General features: G+C 33.0%; 1 protein-coding gene across 2 annotated transcripts in view; it reads left to right on the top strand.

The window, feature by feature from the left end:
• The window catches only part of LOC149802602 (stress-activated protein kinase JNK-like), a 100,236-nt gene extending 79,604 nt beyond the window's left edge, over nucleotides 1–20,632 (top strand). For both annotated transcript variants that reach the window (XM_089951883.1, XM_089951882.1), the window contains 3 exons: nucleotides 2,281–2,344; nucleotides 8,985–9,056; nucleotides 10,158–20,632. In XM_089951883.1, coding sequence (XP_089808009.1) covers nucleotides 2,281–2,344; nucleotides 8,985–9,056; nucleotides 10,158–10,237 — 216 coding nt within the window. In that variant the 3' untranslated portion in view covers nucleotides 10,238–20,632. The remainder of the gene's footprint in view (nucleotides 1–2,280; nucleotides 2,345–8,984; nucleotides 9,057–10,157) is intronic.
• The last annotated feature ends 626 nt before the right edge of the window (nucleotides 20,633–21,258 follow it).

Here is a 21,258-nt window from a genome sequence, read left to right as displayed (position 1 = left end):
ACATTTATTATGAAATTAGACCCAATCTATTTTTAGAATATTTTTAACACATGATTTTCTTGGATTTGGATACACTGGAATGTTCAGTACTGTAAAACACATGTAGAGAATATAATTAGGAATTGAACGGTTAACCTAATTATTTAAAAATTCTATAAATTTACAGATATTGTGCATAGTTTTTCCACCACAGTCCTCGAATGAAAATATCTCTTATTTAAATCCTTCATAAACAACCTCTTCTAATGTACATATTGCTGTATTATTGGAAGTTAACAATTGAATGTATTTATATAAGTGTGGTTTGTTCCAGAAGTACTTTTTAATTTAAGCTGACATGTGGTTAGAATATACTGGGCACACTAAAAGAAACTGATATTCCTCTTCGATATCATGGTTGTCACATAGTGAATTCTGTTGTTTCCATAGCTACAAGTATTTTCAGATTATGAGTTGACACTCAGTGTTGTCAGCAATGATCTCTGTTTGGAAGATCCTTTGAGGCTGAACTAGGCTTTGATATCTTTGAAAGGAGACACTTTATCAAAATTATTTAATTTGTTTTTCCAGTTTCAAGAAATGTATATGTAACTGTTATAATTTTGGAATAAACTTTGAACAGAATGTAGTAACAATAATATCCCTGATTTGATGGCACAGTAAACATCATTGGATTAAACATCCACATTCCTATAACAGTCTAGCATGACAGTCCTGGAAGTGGGGCCTTTTGTCCTATGTGTGCCTTGACTAGTTTGGGGAAGATAACATAACTTCTGTTACTTCATGTTTATCATGAAATTTTAACACCTTAAATAGACCAAAGTCCCTCAAAACATCACCTGACATAAACAACTGGAGCATTCCTTGCTTAGTGGACTCAGTCCAGCATGACTGATTATTAGCATCATTTCAAATAACTGTATTAGCATTGTTTCTTCCACTTTGAATTGTAATGAAATGACTGAACACAATATTAGATATCACATGGTCAGTAACTTTTAAAGTTTAAAATTAAATGTTAAGCATTTCAGTAGATTATAAATAACACGTTAAGTTTTGCAAAAATACTGACTTGCACATTACAAGTTGCTGATATTTCTAGTCATGTGAATGTCTTGTCCATTTTACCTTTACAGGATTGGACAAATGTTATAAAATAATCAGCTTGCCTTGGAGAAATTGCCAAAAAATTTAACAACTCAATACCACATTGAATGTTAAAGAAAGATAATATAAAATATTGGAAGTTTTCTTGAGGAATTGTTTTATTTATTTTACAAATAAACAGCTTATTTTGTTTTCTTTTTGGCTTTCTTGCACATTAAAACTTGTACCATTGCCGGTAAGTAAAGTTATAAAAAAAATGTATCAAATAATGCTAGTTGATTAGTATATGGATGAAACAAAAGGAAGGGTGTTAAATGATAGCTAATGGATATAATGCATAGATAATTAGAAAAGCAAAGACAGATAGGTAGATGGAGTGTTAGTAAGCCTGATTGTAAGACTAGTATGTTTCACTATGTAATTACTACACAAACAATTGATGATAAACACCACTTGCAGCTGGTAAGTATTTTGGTACATTGATAGCGCTTGAATATAACTATGTAGATAATCATTAGAAACAAATACTTTTTATTTCTTTTTAATACATTTAACAAAAATCTTACAAGTTAAATCATTAACAGGTATCCCCAGGTGACCTTGTCCCTTTGACCTTGGAGTCAAGATCACCGTAGAAGATTTGCATTAATCATTTGTTTGAAGTTGTTCATGTGTTTATTTCTTCTTAATGCTTTCATGAAATTTTTCACTTTGATATTGTATTATAAATCTAAGACAATTTGTTTGCTATGCACTTGCTGAGCCTTGGGCTGAGGATGAGGCTACAAGGCTTACAGCAATGCTGCAAGCATGGGTTCAACATTCAGGCCCCAACCATCTTTATACATGAAAGTACAGATATATTGTATCTTGGCGTGTATAATAGGCACCCTACTTTTCACCTCAGAATGAGGGGAAAAATGTAATTCTGCCATATAATTTGAATATGATATAATACATTTTAATATTTTGATTCCATCACTCCATTTTCATAGTGTTACAACGGTCAGCCAAGTAAATGTAAATTAATTGAATATTTATCAGTACCTAAACAAAGCAAAGTAACTACAGGCATGTTTAGCATATCAAAGCTTTAGCCATGCATCAGAGTGCATTTTTCTGGTGAAAAAAATTAAATCAAGCAAGTGATACATTTTGTCTACATTTCAGCCTTCACCTGCTGCCTACGATCACACAGTAGATGAAAAAGAGCACACAGTGGAGGAGTGGAAACGTAAGTTTTTCACTTCTGCAGATATGTGTAATAAGTGCATGTGGGGATAACACACCTTTGTGGAAAACATCAGGTTTGAAAATTTGTTTGAATTGCCATCTACACTTGCTTACAAGTCAACTTTTTCTAACTGAAAATTTGATTCATGCATTGTAGGGGTCTTATTATAAGAGCAACATAAATTTTTTTTTTATAAATCATGCGGTAATGTTGGGATTTCTAGATGTTTGCTGTACACAAAAATTATGTCAGTTCAAATGTTTTATATTTTCATCTCACTGTTAATGTGGTATTCACTGTGTTTATCTGTTTCATGACAGTATTTTTAACTTAATAGTTTTATCTTCAGTAATTTTGATTTTAATACTTTGAAAATATTATGGATAAATTAAATACAACCTTCCACAAAGTTAAGTGTCCATCATTGTTGTTTACTGTGGGTGTTTACTAGCAAGTACCATATATACTCAATTATAAGTTGATTTGTCTAGAAGTTGACCCCACAATTTTAGGTGAAAGTGAATTCCTCTATGACCCTCCACTTAAATGCTCCATTGTATGCCTTACGTTTTCTTTTCTGCATACTGGTGAAAGTACCTAAGTTTAGCAATTCACAATGTATGCAACAAGGTATGTACAAAGTGACAAAGTACATTGTAACTGACAGAACACTGACTATTCATAAATTTGGACCATTATGTATGTAAAGGTTGAGCTTGGGATCTGTAAGAGACACTTTGATCATACAGTCTGCAATAAATTCATCAAAGGATTACCTTAACTGAATAGGTGTCAGTAGTGCAGTATGATGAAAAGGACTCAACATGGCATGAACAAGTATCAAATTCATGACACTCAAAGGAGCATCAGCTGGGGAAAGTAAAGCAGTCTACATGCTAAAGGATAAAAGTTGTATTTATCTAATTAGCAGCTCTTGCAAAACATTGTGAACTGAGAGAACAATGCAAGTTTGCTTTTACAAGGTAAGGAAATAAGGTCAGTTTTTTTTATATATCTTGCTTATAAGATGACCCCTACTTTGCATTAATAAATTTTTACTAAATATGGTTGACTTTTATAAATGAGTATATATATATATATATATATATATATATATATATATATATATATATATATATATATATATATATATATATATATATATATATATATGTATGTTATACTACTTCCATTGTTGTGCAAGCCATATCAACCTGTATTTTTATTAATATTTGCATTTTGCAGTATAAGCACTGTATTTTGATGCACACAAAAAAAGTTTTGATTAAAGTTGTATTTTTCTTTTCTTTAAGTTAGATTTATTTTCCAAGTGATATTTCCCAAGTTTCCTGCCCGTACATGTGACCCAATAAGCCCTTGGCTTGTGAAGGCATCACTCTGTTTTCTAGTTGACAATCCTTTAAAGTGAGCTGCAAATTTAATATGTGTTCTTATTCATTGCCAGGTAGAGTTCTACATCTTCCAGTGATGTTTGATTTCAATCCCTTTGCATGTAAAGACAGGATCTCTTTGTTTTCCTATGTGACAACCGTTTAATCAAGCTGCGAGTTTGATGCTTGCTCAGTGTGATGTAACAGTGGGTGGTTATTTGAACTCCATGATCTTGCCACACAGTTAACACATATTCAGCATTTAATAGATTTACCGAGCGTATGAACAAAGTTTTACTTACTGAGCACAAGCCCGGTCTCTACAAAAGCACCCACATGTGACAGTGAAGCCATGTAAATGGAATCAGACGATATTTACAAAGTGTAGACAATAATTTGCAGTGATTAGACAATAGTGGAGGATTTTAGAATTTTTCAGAGAATGAATATGAATACTTGGACTTTGTACCGGATGACGTTAGATAGTGACATTTATAGGATACATTGAATCACAAAAATGTGGGCTTGACTTTCATTGTTTATTAGTTAGACACTTGAAAGTACCATATAATGGGATTTTGTGAATTGGATTATTCTGAAGTATTTTTTTATACTGGTATGTGACCTATAATTGGATTAAGGGATTTACCATATAAATGGATTTAAAATGTCAAGCATTAGGGATTTTAGAGGATTTACTTAGAACAAATTGTAAGTTGTTGTTTTATTTGTTACGTAATTCACTTAATAATATAATTGTAGTTTACACAGGACATGTGTTTCTTTCTCCAATATATCTATTTGTCCATCCATCCAACCATTTGGGCTTGTTTATTTTTCCAAAGTGCAACTCTGACACAATGATGGCAAGTTAGTTGTATATGACTTGCAAAATACACCCTGACTTTTATGATGGTCATAGGGAAATTGGGGTTTTGGAACCCAAAGGGGTAGGGAAATATCAACTTACAAACAAGTATACATGTTACAGGCCTGGCCATGTTATGGTGGCCTAATATTGTATGAAGATTGAAGATGATATAAAATTGATTTACATAATTTACCTTTCCAATAAGGGGGCCCAAGTGGCCGAGTGGTCTAAAGCGCTCTCTGTTATGGATCACTGCCATCTCACCTCTGTCTGCATGGGTTCAAGTCTCGGATTCGGCTATTGTGGGTATGTGAGAAAGCTTGCCAGTAGCTTCTCGTGGGTCAGTGGTTCTTTCCAGGGTTTTCCTGGGTTCTTCCTCCACCATTAATACTGGCTGCCATGTATAGCTGCCTATCATGTGCTGAAAAATGGTATTAAGCCCTACAACAACAACAACCTTTCCAATATTGTTTTCAGGTTTTAAAAACTTGAAAGATCCTGCCTGTCTATTCATGTGTGGATGTGCATTTATTTTGCTAATTATCACATGACTAATATTGAAGTTGTCAAATCGTTTAAGAAATTTTATTTTCATTATTTAATAAGAGATGACAGTTGTAGCTGCATCATTTTATATCCAGTTTCTCCAAGAGTTCATTGTACTACAATACAGTTATGTGAAAAGTGACATTAAAATAATATCGTGTCATTAAAGCTGAGTGGGAAGTGTTGATTTAAAAAAAAACACTACACAGGTTAACATGGTCCACTTTTTATCTGCTGACACATCATATGATGGCAGATCATGGTCTTCAGTGTTTGTAGTTTGATGCTCTTTGTATATAAATACAGTAAGGTTGAGACCTTGACCTCTGAGATATGACTAGATGCACTTTTCAAATATTGGAACAGTTTTAAACTTGATATGCTGCCATGGGTGGATTTAGTGATATGGGACCATGACCCATGGCAAGAATGAATAATTTCATAAGTTTATTGATCTAATCATTTCTTTCTAGTTTGTACAATCAAAAATAATAGATTAATGGCGGTCATGTTGAGGAAACTAAAGTATACCCATGATACTTTCTCTGGAATTAAGGTTTGTTTAGTTTTTCAGCAAGGCAAATCTCTTTATGCTATGAGGTAATTTATATTGTTGTAGATCATATTAACATGTTCATTGTTTGCTGGTTTTTTAGCTCTACTGGTTGTAGACCAGAGGATCATATGGGACGGTTTTTTGTCTGTTGTCTGTCCATCTGTTATCACAAGTTTCTTATTGCTACTTCTCCTAAACTACTTAAAGGATTTCCATGAAATTTTACACTCGCATTCATCCCTTGGTCTAGTTGGTTCCAGATGAAAAGGGTTTTGCTTCTACTTGCAATATTGGTGCTCTAGTGGCCATCTTGAAAATCCTGTTGTCATTTTTCCTTCTGAAGGTATTGTAACACCCCGTGTGTTATGTATCGAAAAGACCAGAGTTCAAGACTAAAAATGCTTTTTAGTAAATAATGAAGGTGATATAGAACATGCTTCTCAATATGGCATAGTGACTTTACATAAACACAGTGTTCGTCACAACACTATCGACTTTTGATAATATAAATCAGACTTAATTGTCTAAATGCTAAAAGAAAATAATACACCATATTATGGTAAAATTAATTCTATTATTAAATTTCTGTGTATATTAACAGCTAAATATTGGATTGACTATGATATATTCTGACATGGTAGCGTGATCTCAATAAAAACTATAATTTAGGTACTAGTGTACTTGAGCAGTGTGGTGGGAGATAGCAGCTTTATAAAGAATTATATAGTAATTCTAAAGAATTTAAATTTAATGGCAATCATGTAATAAATCTATTTAAAACTTCTCATAACAATTTGATTCAGTTCTGGGATTTCAAAGTGCCAAAGTTAATATCGGTTGTGTAAAAATATATATAAGTGATGGTTTGCCGAAATTCTTTTCTACTTAGATGTTCATACTTTGCCGCTCTAGCTATCTGCCAGTGTACTGTCTGCACTCGTATTTATAGACTCCTATTTAGGTCACATGACCTTAGCCAATCAGTGTTTGTCCTTCTCAGGGTTAGCCATGGCGGTAACCGAGTCAACTGTTCAAACTGCATGAAAAAATCCCTCTGCACACAAAATTTAGACAGAAGTAAGTTGTCCTCTCAATGTCCATGGTGTGCGTTTTTACTTTTAATCTTATTTATATATTCATACCTGTGATTAAGTAAAACTAAACGAAACGGACAAGTGAATTTCGATGCGAATTGAGCGAGAGTACAACGTACTGCTGATGCAATGAGTCGTAATATGGTTAGAAATAGTCCCTATCAAATGCATACTATTTCGCACATTAAAGTAAAATAACAAATTCTACATAACCAAGAACTTATAATAATGAACAGTAACATTAGTTCTAACTCATTGTTCAACAAAAGTCTGACAAATGTGATTCTTTGGCTGGGCACATTGATTCCATCACTCTCCTGCATGTCCGCTGTTTCGGCAATGAAACTCGTCTAGATGGTTGAAGTGTCTAATTTATGGACTAGCATCATATTTCTGGCTTTGATATTCCGAAAATCATGGAAGGTAAGATAATTCATTTCCTAAACCATTTATGTGAAATTCCACCACGACACTCACATGGTCTAACATAAAAATAAATATGGCACAATGACTACTATTATGCGAACTTCTTTCCACTTAATTTTGATATCACAGGGCTTGTAGAATTGTTATGTCTTTAAGTGAATTTCTTGACAAATTCATTAATACTCATGACAACAGCATGACATTCCGAGGACAATAGCAAGGTTTTATACTCACATTTAGTATAAAACACAGAGTACACATTTATAAGAGATGCAGATGGTGGTCTAAACAATGGTGGGTGGGTGGCATGCGTTCAGGAACGGAAGAAGAAATGTAGTTTTTAATAACATTTTGGTGTGCTGAGTTAGGTATTACAGTATGATCATATCACCATGAGATTTTCACAGATGTCTAGTTGGTCTTAAAGGAAAATGATGCCTATCAGATGTCCAATATTGCAACTATGGCAGCCATCATGAACATCTTGTTATGACACCTCTACTTGAACAGAAAGTCACATTGTCATCGGGTTTTCACGAGAAGACTTCTTTTGAAGTCTAGTTTGTCTTAAATAAAAATGGTTTTAATCTGACATCCAAATTGGCCACCACAGCAGCCATCTTAAAAATCTATTGCCGCTCCTACTGAATGGAAAGTCATATCTTGAAAATATCTCTACACTTCAAATGAATGCCTATATTAACATCAGGTTTCCACCAATAGACTTCTTATGTTATCTTGTTGGTCCTAAGTGAAAATGGTGTCAGTCACATATCTAATATGGGTCCCATGACAACTGAATTTTAAAAATATTGTTGTCACAGCTGCCCATGAATGGATGATCATTATGACATAGGGTTTTAAACAAAAGACTTATAATGATTTCTACTTTGTCCTAAATTAAATGGTGCCAGGCTGACATCCAGTATGTGTACCACAGTAGCTAATTTGAAAATCTTGTTATTGCTGAAGAATATCATGGAAATTGTCAACACAGTATTGGTGTCTTAACTCAAGTCACATGCCTTATTTACCCTTCCAAGCAACTGAGCAATACCCAGCCCATTCTGGCTTCTTCTTGTGTGGTTCACTTCTTTCGAGTTTGCTCAGACACAAAGTTCATCAAATAATATTGTCATAACGTTTTTTTTGCAAATAGTACATCTCTTTAGTGGCAACTATTGGCCTGGGTAAATTTTTACCATGGGTAGGTTAGGGAGGTGTTTGTTGCAGATTAGTTACGTATCTTGATAAAATGAAGAGGGTACAAAATCCAACCCTGGTCAGATAAGAGTAGTTACTCAAGGAATGTGGCTTTATGGGAGGCTGTAAAATCCAACCCTGGTCAGATATGAGCAGTTACTCAAGGAATGTGATTGTAAGGGTGGCTGTAAAATCCAGCCCTGGTCAGATATGAGCAGTTACTCAAGGAATGTGATTGTAAGGGTGGCTGTAAAATCCAGCCCTGGTCAGATATGAGTAGTTACTCAAGGAATTAGACTGTATGGGAGATTGTAAAATCCAGCCCTGGTTGGATATGAGCAGTTACTCGGGGGAATGTGACTATAAGGGAGGCTGTAAAATCCAGCCCAGGTCGGATATGAGTAGTTACTCATGGAATTTGACTGTATGGGCGGTTGCACTTAACGTGTTTTTTTATATTCATAATAAACTATTGGAATGAAAGACCCGCATTTACATATATTAAAGCATGTGTACATAGAATAGATAGTCTGACAGTTGTTCACTTTTTCAGGATTGATTTATGAAGAAGTGATGGAGTATGAAAGTAGAGGAAAGCAAAAGGCATCTATGCAAAGCCATGCAGGTAAGAATAAATGTAAATGTATGTGATATTGAAACCAAAATGGACAATATTATAGGTATGGTATATATCAGCATACAAATCTTTTATTTCTCTCAAACCTGTGTTGTCAAAGGTAAGACATAGACATGAATCATATAACAGGGGAAAGGGTACATCATATCAGCAGGGGGAAGGGTACATCAACAGTAGTTCAGTTTTGATTAAAGTTTTTTAGTTCTATCAGTTTCAACAAACTAATGAATAGGTAATAGTGTTTACAAATTTTCAACAACTTGGATCACAGTTGTAACTTGTCAATTCCCAGATCTGATTAGATTTGTACACCTATAGCCTTCCTATTAATGAAGGTATGGCCCTCTGTGATTTAAGCCATTTCAGTATCAGTTGTGTGTCTCTTTCAGCACCATCACACAAAACTATATGATGCAGTCATGAAAATGTGCACAGTTTATGAAGGGAATATGTTGATGACCTGATTAGATTTTTACATGCATAGCACATTTTTTAAACAAAGACATGACCCTTTGTGACTGTAGCACATATAAGCCAACACTAATGGAGAAAGACAAATAAAATTTAGTAGGCATGTTTGCATGCAGATGTACTTTATTTGAATAAGATTTTCAGGCTTTTACAGCATTGTTTTCAGATTTATACTCTACTGGTCATAGACCAGTAGAGCTTATGGGATGGTCCGTTAACAAATGTTTGTTAACCCTACTGCTCCTATACTATAAAGCTACTCTCACATTCATTCCAAGATATACTTGGTCTTAAATGAAGATGGTGCTGCTCAGACTTCCAGTTCAGCTACCATGGCAGTCATCTTGAAATATTTTTTTTTTACTCTGGAATGGTCATTTATTCTTAATTGTATGCAATATTTGGGTAGTTTTATTGAAAAAAATATACCTTTATGTGTAAACTTTTTCTTCTGCCAGTTCAGATTGTTCTGTCATGAATAAAGAATTAAATAACAGCCATATAGTAACCTTTTACTTGCAACACCTTATGCAGACTCTCTAGGAAGAATGTTACCTGCTAATGCAACATCACCAACATTATTGGTTTGGTACATTCATTGTCTTTCTTTTATTTCAGTTCCAGATGGTGCAAACAACGACACACCAGCCATGGATAGTGTAGGATCTGAAAATGCCACCCAGAATCATTGTAGATAACTGAGGAAAGTTTAGGCTAGCTGGTGTTCAGCCATGATTACACTTGATGCAATATTTTTACACGTCAAACACCAGACATGTCTGTAATGTCTGTCTGTAATGTCTGCAGTGCAGAACTACAGACCCCTCACCAAAATGAAAGATCTGACCAGTTCACTAAATATTATAATGCAGTGTGCAAATACTTTTGTAAAAGACTATGTCACTTTGGTCAGACAACTCTGACCATATGTGCAGTCTTGAGATTTAGTCTGGTATGATCCGTGCACACTTTTTTAAAAGGATCAAGATACTGTGTTGTTGTCTACAATTTCAAAGACCTGATTTACAATGTGGTCCTGGTTTGTAAACATGTATAATATTTTTATTATTGTTTTGGTTTTGGGTTAGGTCAGATATACCAACAAAGCTTGTACTTGCCAGTCAATGCTCAACCAGATCAATGTGCAACTGCATAATGTAATTTATTAACATTTTTATCATCAAGCACATTTTTTCACAACTAACTCCACAGACATAAAAAATTTGTTGTTCACAGTTTTCTTCTGTCGTTATCAATAATCTTGAAAAGAGCATTCAGTCTAAATTATTGCAGTGGATAACTTTTTTGGCAACGAAGAATTTTACTTTCAATGAAATTTATTGATCTGTATGATTTTTTATGGATTGAAAATGAATATTTGTCCTATTCAAAAGATTCATTGATAGATAAAATAAAATGAATTATATCTGATATATTCATTTATACCATTACCGTTTTCCATGCTTATTAGTAAAGTCCAACTGCAAATATAAACCCCAATCTGCTGTCACTTAATGCACTATTAGATCAGTGTCTGTGTTTTTTGTACTAATTACTTCTATCAAACTGCATAAACCCAAATCTGCTGGACTGGTGCATTATGCAGTTGTAGATTTGTGTCTCTGGTTTGGTTTGCAGTTGGGTTTGATTTATAAGTCAGTTTATGGTATTCTGAGCTAAATTCATAAAATAAAGCACATTACTGCAAAGTAATTGTAGGGATAAATTATTTTTTCCTATAATTTTATGTTCAAATAAAGAACTTTTGCTTCATATTTATGTGAATTTTGTCATAGAATGACAGTAATCAATCTTCTTGATGCTGAATTTCTTCATTTCTATGAGAATATTGGTTGTGTAACATGTATCCAGAAGACAAATACTATGTGAAGTGTCTTTTCAAAGAAGTTTTAGTTTATATTCAGTCTATTTTCATTATCTGTAATAAAAAATATTTTATCAGGATTTAATTGTGTTTAATGAGCTTTAATTAATTTTACCGTAAAAATGTTAAAGGCCTGGCAGCTAACCTAGGTGTTGGGCATTAGTCAACAAAGATTGAAGATTTATTGTCTCCTGTACCAGTAAAATGACTGGTTCCTGTAGTCAACAACACAAGTTTCAGAGATAAAATCGTTATGGCAGATTATTATTCAGTCATGTCAACAACACATTATTTCAGCCATCTTGTATAAATGATTAGTTACGCTGTACAAGTGGCTTTGCCATTGGTCTGGTTGAGACAAGCTTCAAAATCATGCAGACTGTGTTTACTGGTAATAGCAGTCATACATTACCTGCTGTCATTGTATTACTATCCTTAGTAATTGGATATTTATAAACAAAAAGATGGTCCTAATCTGATACCTCAGTCAACTTCTGAATATTTCCCTTCTTTACTGGAACTTCATGCAGTTATCACATCTCTTGGGCACTCATTATTTCTTCACTTACCTCAAAACCAGTCAGAATTTATCTCCTATTTTGTGTGCACAGTCAACACTAAATCTTGTGTTGGAAACACCAAAATTCTGTCAGCATTAGAAAAGTGAAATAAGCTTGTTCTAAGTACCAAGAAATCAGGGAAGTGAAATATTCATAAAGGTTAGTCATATTTTGGTTTTATTATCTCAGCAAAAATCTGCTTAAGGTCTACAATAACTTTTGGCAGGAGGAGTTGTATACTATGCCAATTTTTAATTATTGGCATGATTTTGCATTTATGCTTGTGCAGAAATAGTATCATTGATCTTTGATAAATAACCCTTTTTTGAAAAGATATACTTTTACATGTAACCCAAGTTTAGAAAATTTGTAACTCTAGTTTGTGCTCGCTTTCTGTACATTAAATAACATTTTGGGTGTGGAAATAGAACAGAAATAAAACGTTTTTGACAATAACTTGATTGGTATACTCTGTAATTTCTTTATTGTGCTTTAGCTTCAGAAAAACGACTTTATTCATATGTTAAAGTCTTGGAAAATTGTCTTATGCAAACTACAGTCATCTAGGTGTTTTTTGGGATTTGTTTTCCTTTAGAAGAAGAGTAGTTCATTAGTGCCACACATGTATTTCAGAGCTGCTGACTCTTCTAGTATCTCTGAAATTATTAATTTTCAATAAAAATTCTGTGTTTTAAATTTAAATTGTGAAATTCTGCAAAATCATCAGTTTCTGGGATTCATTATTGAGTATGGGACTTAAATAAGAATACAGGTACAAGTTTCTCTGATACCTTACCAGAATTGGCAAGCTAATATCATGGGCCATATATCAGTAAGATCACTGTCTCCTGTTTACCTAGTCATTGACATCATTTGCACAACAGTGATATCATTACAACAATGGAAAATCCCCTCAGAACATATTAAAACACTGGTAGCAGAATGTTATCTTCAGCCTTGTCACCACCAGAAGTGTTTTGTGGCAGTTGGCCAAAGGTATAAAGCATTAAAAAAGAAATGCTGTACCAATACATTAAGAAGAAATACTGCTGCTTTGTTGTCTCGTACTGATTGATTAGTACACAGACTTCATTGTATCATCAAAGAAAGCAGAATGCATTCTGCAATGAACTGGATGAATAAGACATCTGCAGGTGGAAAATGGTGGTAGAAATACCAAAAAAATAACAATATTGCAGAACATTTTTGGGGGTACAACTTTGTTTACTATCATTTTTATGGGCATCAGTGTAGAGCTATTTGTGCTTAAATGATTAGAGATGTCTAGCATAATTTACCTTAAATAAGTATACAGTTACTACATTCTAGATTGACAAGTCAATATAGCAGTTTTTTCCATTAATTGAAATAGTGATAATTCAGCAATACCTGCTTAGATTATGGTCAGTGTATGTTTTGGATTCCAGATAAGCATGCTGATGGGTTGGCATCTTTAATATTTCACTTGGACACTTATCCTCAATTTCAAAGGTGCACTAAAGAATACATCATAGTCGCATAGTGTTCCAGTTTAACAGTACATGAAAAGACCTATGATTTTAAGAATCATAGGAAAATATGTTGCAAAGAGAGCACTATTGATTGCCCCATCGGGGTGGGGGGGGAGATCAGAAAAAGAAATTCCCATCATCTTTTGCAATTCTTTCAGTGTTTAACTTCTTTTCTGATTTAACAAGGCTAACTACATCAAAGACAGTTCTAAATTTATTCAGCATTTGGGTTAAATACACATTAGTTTGGGGTTTTTTCCATTCATGAATGAGGATAATATATATGGTCCCTGATTAGTAGTCTGAGAAAATGTAAATAGTATTAAACTTATGTATATATATATATATATATATATATATATATATATATATATATATATATATATATATATATATATATATATATATATATGTTGTGTCTTCAGATTGCAGAAAATATTTATGGCAAATTGCTCTCTATAAACATACTTCCATTTGTAAAGGTCAGAGAATTTTTGTTTCTTTCTGCAAGACGAAATTTAAGCTGTACATTTGAAGTTTCAGATTGATGCCTATTGATGATAGCTAACTGTGATTGCACTCATAGTTATCTTAAGTGATAATTTAAATTTTACCTGTCAAATTATGTACAGAGTTGCACCATCTTTGATAATTTTGTATTTTTATTATTCTAAAGGATGATGATGGCATGCTGAATTTTATTGTAACTGAAATAAATAATCTTTACAAACACTTTTGTTTAAGTATAATGACTAAAAAGTTGTATCTATTTCTAATAGTACATACTTGCTTTAAATATTGCAATTATCAATAATCCCCAAGCATGCCAGCATGAGGGATTATGTATTAAAAAATTGAAAACAGGTATCTATCTTTTGAAAGAGATAATTCTTTCTGAGTCATTATTTCATTTCCAAATATAGTCAGAGTTTAGTAACATAACCAACTGCACTCTGTTGACATTGCAATTCAGCATAGAAGCATCTCACTCTGATGATATCACAGTGTTGCATTATACGTATTTCTCCAAAAGAGTTATCTATTGTGCAAGGTAAATATCACTTTTGCTCCATGCATTGTAACAGGGAACAAAACGGGTTGAATTTTTATTTTAGCTTCTCAAAATAATGGTCTGGAAATTATAAAACTTACAAGATTTAGTTTGAGCTTGACATTTTGACTGTACAAGTCACAAAGGACTTTACTTTGTAATGTCACTTTTGATGGCTTTAGTGAAAATTCAGTCTTAGACTAGACATAGAGATTTATGATCTCCATGCCTGGCCCTGTGTTTTCTAAACTGTTTTAGCAAGAAACTTAATCTTGAGCTCAAAATTCCAAAATCATATATGATACTTTGAGTGAACCTTTGTCATAAAAATCTGGCAATGTAAAGGATAAACAGAAGTATGAAAAATCTGAATATCATGTGTTTATTCAAATTTAAGTTCTAAAATGACCAAATGTCTTGACTTTTCAAGCTTGAGTTTCTTGCATAGTAAGTTTCAGAGAAGATGGGCCTAGTCTCTCATTTTAGAGATCTCAACATTGAAGATCACTACTGTGCAAAATGTTTGTAATCATTGATAAAAATGGGTTTATGTGGCTTGTAATGACTGCTTATATGTAAAGGTAAAAAGAGTATTGTATATTTAATGGTTGATATAATGTATTGTTGGATGTCTTTATTGTTATTATTTAGTAAAAGAGTGTCTGAAGACTTAACTGCTTCTTAATATCAGAACACGTTATTCAGTAGGTGTGTATATCTGTATCCAGTAATGCACTTGAGAAGCATTCACTATATATATACAATTTATAGTGCAGATTCTATTTTTGTTATAGGGTACCTGTTTTTATGGATTTACCAGTTGATACAAAACCACGTATTTATCCAACAAATGATCCTTCAGTAGACACAATAGGATTCATGATATTAAGTACCCTACAAATGTAATTTTTCAGAAAGAAAAAAAAAAAATGATACCCACAACAGTAAATGACTTGACAGCATTTAGACCTATACAATGCATTTAGACTGTGTCCAGAGTGAACATTTGTCAGATTCCTTGTAATTTATTGCACAATAGCTGTAATACAATTCTATTATTTTTTTAAAATAACATTTTTTGTCTATTACAGATGATATAGTAAAGCTAAAAGTGAGGGATGCTATTAAAGAATTTAAATTTATTACAGTTCTATATAGGAGGAACATCTTATGGAAAACGTCAATGATTTTCACCTCAGCAGTCAAACAGAAATATATCAAGACCTTTGTTTCTAGAATGAAGAACAAGAAGAAAAGAAAGAATATTAGTATGTGTGTAGCATGTATCCATCTGCAAGCAGCAGAGATCCAGATGTACCTTAATCAGATAATGGCCTGTGTAGCATGCTCTAGTCAAAATTCTATGCCAGCAGTATAGATTCTGATCTGCTCATGCCATACGTGATAGGAGATATGGCTCTTTGCAGTTGGGATTATATTATGTACTAATAAATAACATTATCACATGACTACTATTATTTATAAGCTCATTATCATATTGTTGTCATATAAAACAGGTATAGTTACATGTAGGAACATCATGAATGACATCATTAGAGCTGTGTACTAGGAAACATTTTGTACCAGAGTATTTCTGAACATACCATGGTATACTGTAATTATATTAGGGAACGAAAAATTTAATGTTCTGGGGTAGGAACCTGACATATTATTCTGTCCATCAATAACTGTAAATAACTTGTTCTGATTTATAGCAAAGTAACACCATATTGAATCCATCATATTTACCAAAAATATTATTGAGATAAAAGAAAATGTCTCTGCACAAGAACAAAAAATTGCATCTTATGCCCCACTCAGAATTTTAGTGGTCAGTAATTTATAATAGATGAATTTGCTATGTGTTTATTAATTGTTGCGATTAATTGTTGCGCAAGTTGTAATCTAAAAACTGTAATCTAAAGTGGGATGATTAAGCTCAAACTGTAGCTGGCACTACAGAAGTCTTGACACTGAAGCCACCAATTTGCTAGCTAGGCTACTGGTATGATGGGCAGGAACACTGAATGTGATGCCAACACCCAGGCAAGATAATTATCTGAGAGGGCCAGTAAACATAAAACACACTTACTCAACAGTCAAGAAAATATTTAGTGGACAAGGGAAAATATTGTAATCCACATTCAGAAAGCAACTACTGTCCTGAAAATTTTAGAATGATCCTCAGTCCTACAAAGGAATACACATGCTTAACACATTAACATACACTAGGATATAAATAAAAAATGACCACGTTTCATTTTTAATATGAAAATTTTCCAAAAGTTGGATTTGGCCTGAATTCACTGCATCATATTTGGCCACCATGTTAGCATACATGACAAGTGTCAAACACGTGATTAAAGGATCATAAATATAATTATACTTGTAATATTCAGAAAATGTATTTGTAACAAACACAACTGTTTTGAAAAACAAAATTTAATTTCCTGACTTAGTTTATCATGGTAAAAGAAAAAATGCTATTAATATTATTAATTTGATACAAGATTACTCTGGAATGTCTGTACATTCCATACTGATCTTAACTACCAATGTCCCGGTACATTGAAAAAGTACATTGGTACTTCATTGTGAAGAAAAAATACAGTGGTATACTAGTAAAATCGTGCATCTCCAGACATAATGATATAATCAAAGGCAGAGACCTAATATCTGAGACATTTGAATATCCTTCAGTCAGTTCACTCCACTTTGATTTGTGCTTATTTCCATTGAAATTTATAGAACACATTGAATAATTTCAATCTTTTGTTTACCATGGTTTACAAAGATGAAATATATTTAATACATTTGAAATGAGCACTCGTGTACAATCCTTTATTTGTGTTTGCATGCAATGGTTTGTGTTAAATAATCATAGTATTGATCTTCCAATCTTGTAGTCATATTTAGATATGTGCTTGCTGTACAGGTTTATCTCCCTTTGCTGAAGACTGCTTACCAGAGTGCTCATTAAATGTATAGGTCCAATATTTGATTTATCAACTTTGGGCTTGATAGCCAACTAAATCTTTTACTGCAGTCTGATGAAGCATTGAAAGATAAATTCACCTTGTTTGTATCAAATAGTATTAGTGAGATGCTTTTTAAAAAAGAAATTATGCTTTGATCTGTTTGATCCATATTAATCATGCAACAGTAATTATGATTCTATTTTTGAATGGATAACTGGTTTTGTTACATTGTTGGCATTATGCTTGATGTTTTATCTTTACTTGCAGCTACTTTTTGTCTTTAAGATTTATTAGATACCATAATGTAATGCATAAAATACAATACAGCATATTGGGTCTAGAATCTCTCACTGTTAGGAAGGTACTTCACCTATTGTTCTGAAACTAAATATCTTTAAAAAGCTAATCCAAGTATATTTAGTTAGGTTAATCATGTGATGCAATAATATGTGTGGTGATAAAGTTATATTTTAACCATATATAATGTAAATGGGGGTGAGTGTATGTACATATATATGATTGGTGAATCATGGTCATGTTTGGAACTTATACAAACTCCATGTCAGCAGTTCATTACTGTTACCGTTACACAATACTATATGCATATTATTATATTGTGTGTCCATGTACTAATAATGAAAGATCATTAGCAATACTTCTTTGTTAATGTGTTGATTTGATACGTAGTGTGTGAATAATTGTCCACAATTTCCTTAATGGAATCTCTCATTTGAAATGAAAAGAACTATAACTTTTTGTGCGTAATCACCGCATGGTTCTTTAACATGCTTAAGTTTGAATTAAGCAGCTGTCTGAAAATATTCACCAATTTTAACTTGGTAACTGTATTTGGACTTCAAGATCCTTCTGTTAACTCTTGGACATGGCGTTTACCATAGAGACCATAAAGTATATAATTGTTGCTGAGTACTTGAAGAAAATATGGTAGATACCTGAATACAAGTTGCACTTAACTGCAGAGGTCATAGACCCACATCTACCATCATGTAATGTGTAGACATATATGGGTCTTTGCTGTTTGTTAGAACTAATCAGTTACACAAACAACATAGACCTAGATCTGCCATCATGTAATGTGTAGACATATATGGGTCTTTGCTGTTTGTTAGAACTAATCAGTTACACAAACAACATAGACCTAGATCTGCCATCATGTAATGTGTAGACATATATGGGTCTTTGCTGTTTGTTAGAACTAATCAGTTACACAAACAACATAGACCTAGATCTGCCATCATGTAATGTGCTGACAGATCTGGGTCTTGACTGTTTGTTAGGACTAATCAGTTAAACAAAATAGACCATGATATTAGCACATTATGCAACAGCAGATATGGGTCTGAATTGTTTGCAATTTAATGCATCCAGTAACACATTTTATGGTATTGTTCTGTCGCAGCATTGTACACCTAAAATTGATAATTATTCTCTGATTATTCTTCAGTTACATTAATTAGATCTGCACTTATGGACAGGTTATACACAGTTATGATTGAATGGATCTTTTCTGTTGTTTAGGGGTGAACTTAAAAATCACTCACTCTCTCTCTGTCTCTCATAATGTATATACTGCTGATTCATTTATTTTTTTTTATACTTTTTTTTCCTTAAGATTTTATTACAGAATAAAAGACATTTTTGTGGATGTTTGCATTTGTGGATGTACATGGAGTCTGTTTTTTCGAAACAAAGAACACCATTTGTTGTATCTTCAGTCGTGTGGTTTGATGCAACCATGATATTCACAGAAATTTTAGAAAATTTGTAAATGCTTGGAAAACCCATTATGTCAATTGAGAAGAAATCTGCATTGGGTTTTTTTAATGGATCTCGCTACCATTGTTCTCTGTGAACTTAAACACTTGTTCAGACAAATGAAATTTGGTTTTACAATCCGATATTAATTGAAATGTCAAGGTAACATGAATTCTGTCAAGGAATGTTCATGAACCTATTTTATGCATTTTGGGGTTTGTCTTAATGTACACTGCATTAAAAATTTTTTTTTAATTTCATTGAGTTTGGCTGCATAATAAGTAGAACAATTTATTTAGAAAGCATTTTAAATGTGTTGAGGTGGTTTTGTTGTTTGATTGTATTTTTTTTGTCATTTCACAATGCTAGGACACAAATAACAATTTAGCATAACAGAATTTACATGTGCAGGGATATAGATACCCTCAGCAAGTGTGTATCAGCTGAAAGATGCAAACATGTACTTTGTGCATCAATATAAATATCATTTACATCATCCGACAAATGTAGACACAGCTTGTCTTTGCATAGTCTTTCTCATTAGAATATGATCTGTATATTTAGTCCTACAGAACTCACGTCTTATTTGCCTTCTCAAGGTTTCTTCATTATTGTTGAAAACATTAGAATCAGCAAATGAGCTGATCACTGGCTTAACTTAAATACATACCCATGAATGGCTTGAAAACTTTCTTCATAGCACATGGTCCTTGTGCAAGTGTTCACCTCAAAATCCCGGTTCCAGACTGGTAGTTGCTACTAGCAGTAAAATGGGTCACATTAACTTATTTCCTAAGCATGAATGTTTTCATTTATGACACATGGTTGACTCTGCTTTAAATTTATTTTATAGGACAGGAATTGATTAAGCATTAGTTTTTAACCATTTAAGAAAAGCCATTGCATAAATGTATCTGACAAATTTCAACATTTAATACTGCTTGCGATGAGCCTTGAAACAGGGATACAAGATTTTGATTTCTAGATTACAGTGAAATAAAGACTATTTGCTTATTTACAGACCTTTGCCTGAGAAAATTATTTCATTGTAAAAAGTTAATTTTGCCTTACATTGCTCACAGAAACCATGTGTAATATATTGATGTTTTTTTTTTGTGCTTAGATTTGCAGTTGTGTATGTGGTGCATGGCGGTTGTGAATGATAGTATATATATGGAAGAAACTTGTACATTTTATGTGTGTTGGACAAAACGTAGGTGGCTTTATGTCTGTTAAGTTTGGAAATTTTTCTTTTGCAAGGTACATTTTATTTTGATCTAATTATGAATATTATTTCTATGTGTCTGTAGTCAATAAATGATAATCATTTTATGAGCAAATAAGTCTACTTATTTTCACAGTACCCCATGATTGCTCCTGTGACTTTTCTATATAATCTTGACATGCATATATATTTGTTTGTCCCTCCTAAGTGAACAGATGATGAAGTATTTTGATTTGTGACCTTGAACCTTGGAGATAGTCTCGCTGTCGTATGTGAAACATTTTATAGTAGAGATACATAAATGTACCAGGTTTAATTGTTGCTTATATTCCAGAGTTAACCCCTATACACACATACACATACAGCCACCAAAACCTCATTTCAGTGCAAAGTGTCTGCCTCTACTGTATTTGCACACCCAGTTATAGCTCTTTTCAGTGCAGGTACCTTTCAGTGCTTGAAACTCCTCTTTTCCTGTTTTCAATAGACAGAGGCAATGACTCTTGCCCATTACCTCCCCTTGGCACAGCTAGGTGTGTCTTGTTTTCAACTTCACTACTGTACTGATCAACATCATTCAGTTTATCCTACGATAATCCAAGCCATTTTTGTGTTCTAACTGAACCATCCAACATTCCATTTGGATCTATTGTGTGGATTAATCATTCTGCTGCAGGTTGTATGCTTTCAATTTTGTCACCTTTACGACTTTCATCGTTGTTAGCTTGCTCCA

Source organism: Sinohyriopsis cumingii, chromosome 3 (assembly GCF_028554795.1).
Source record: "Sinohyriopsis cumingii isolate HCF-2022 chromosome 3, ASM2855479v2, whole genome shotgun sequence".
In the NCBI taxonomy this organism is placed as follows: Eukaryota; Metazoa; Mollusca; class Bivalvia; order Unionida; family Unionidae; genus Sinohyriopsis; species Sinohyriopsis cumingii.
Note: the sequence above shows the minus strand (reverse complement) of the source record. Positions and strands in the feature narration are given on the sequence as shown.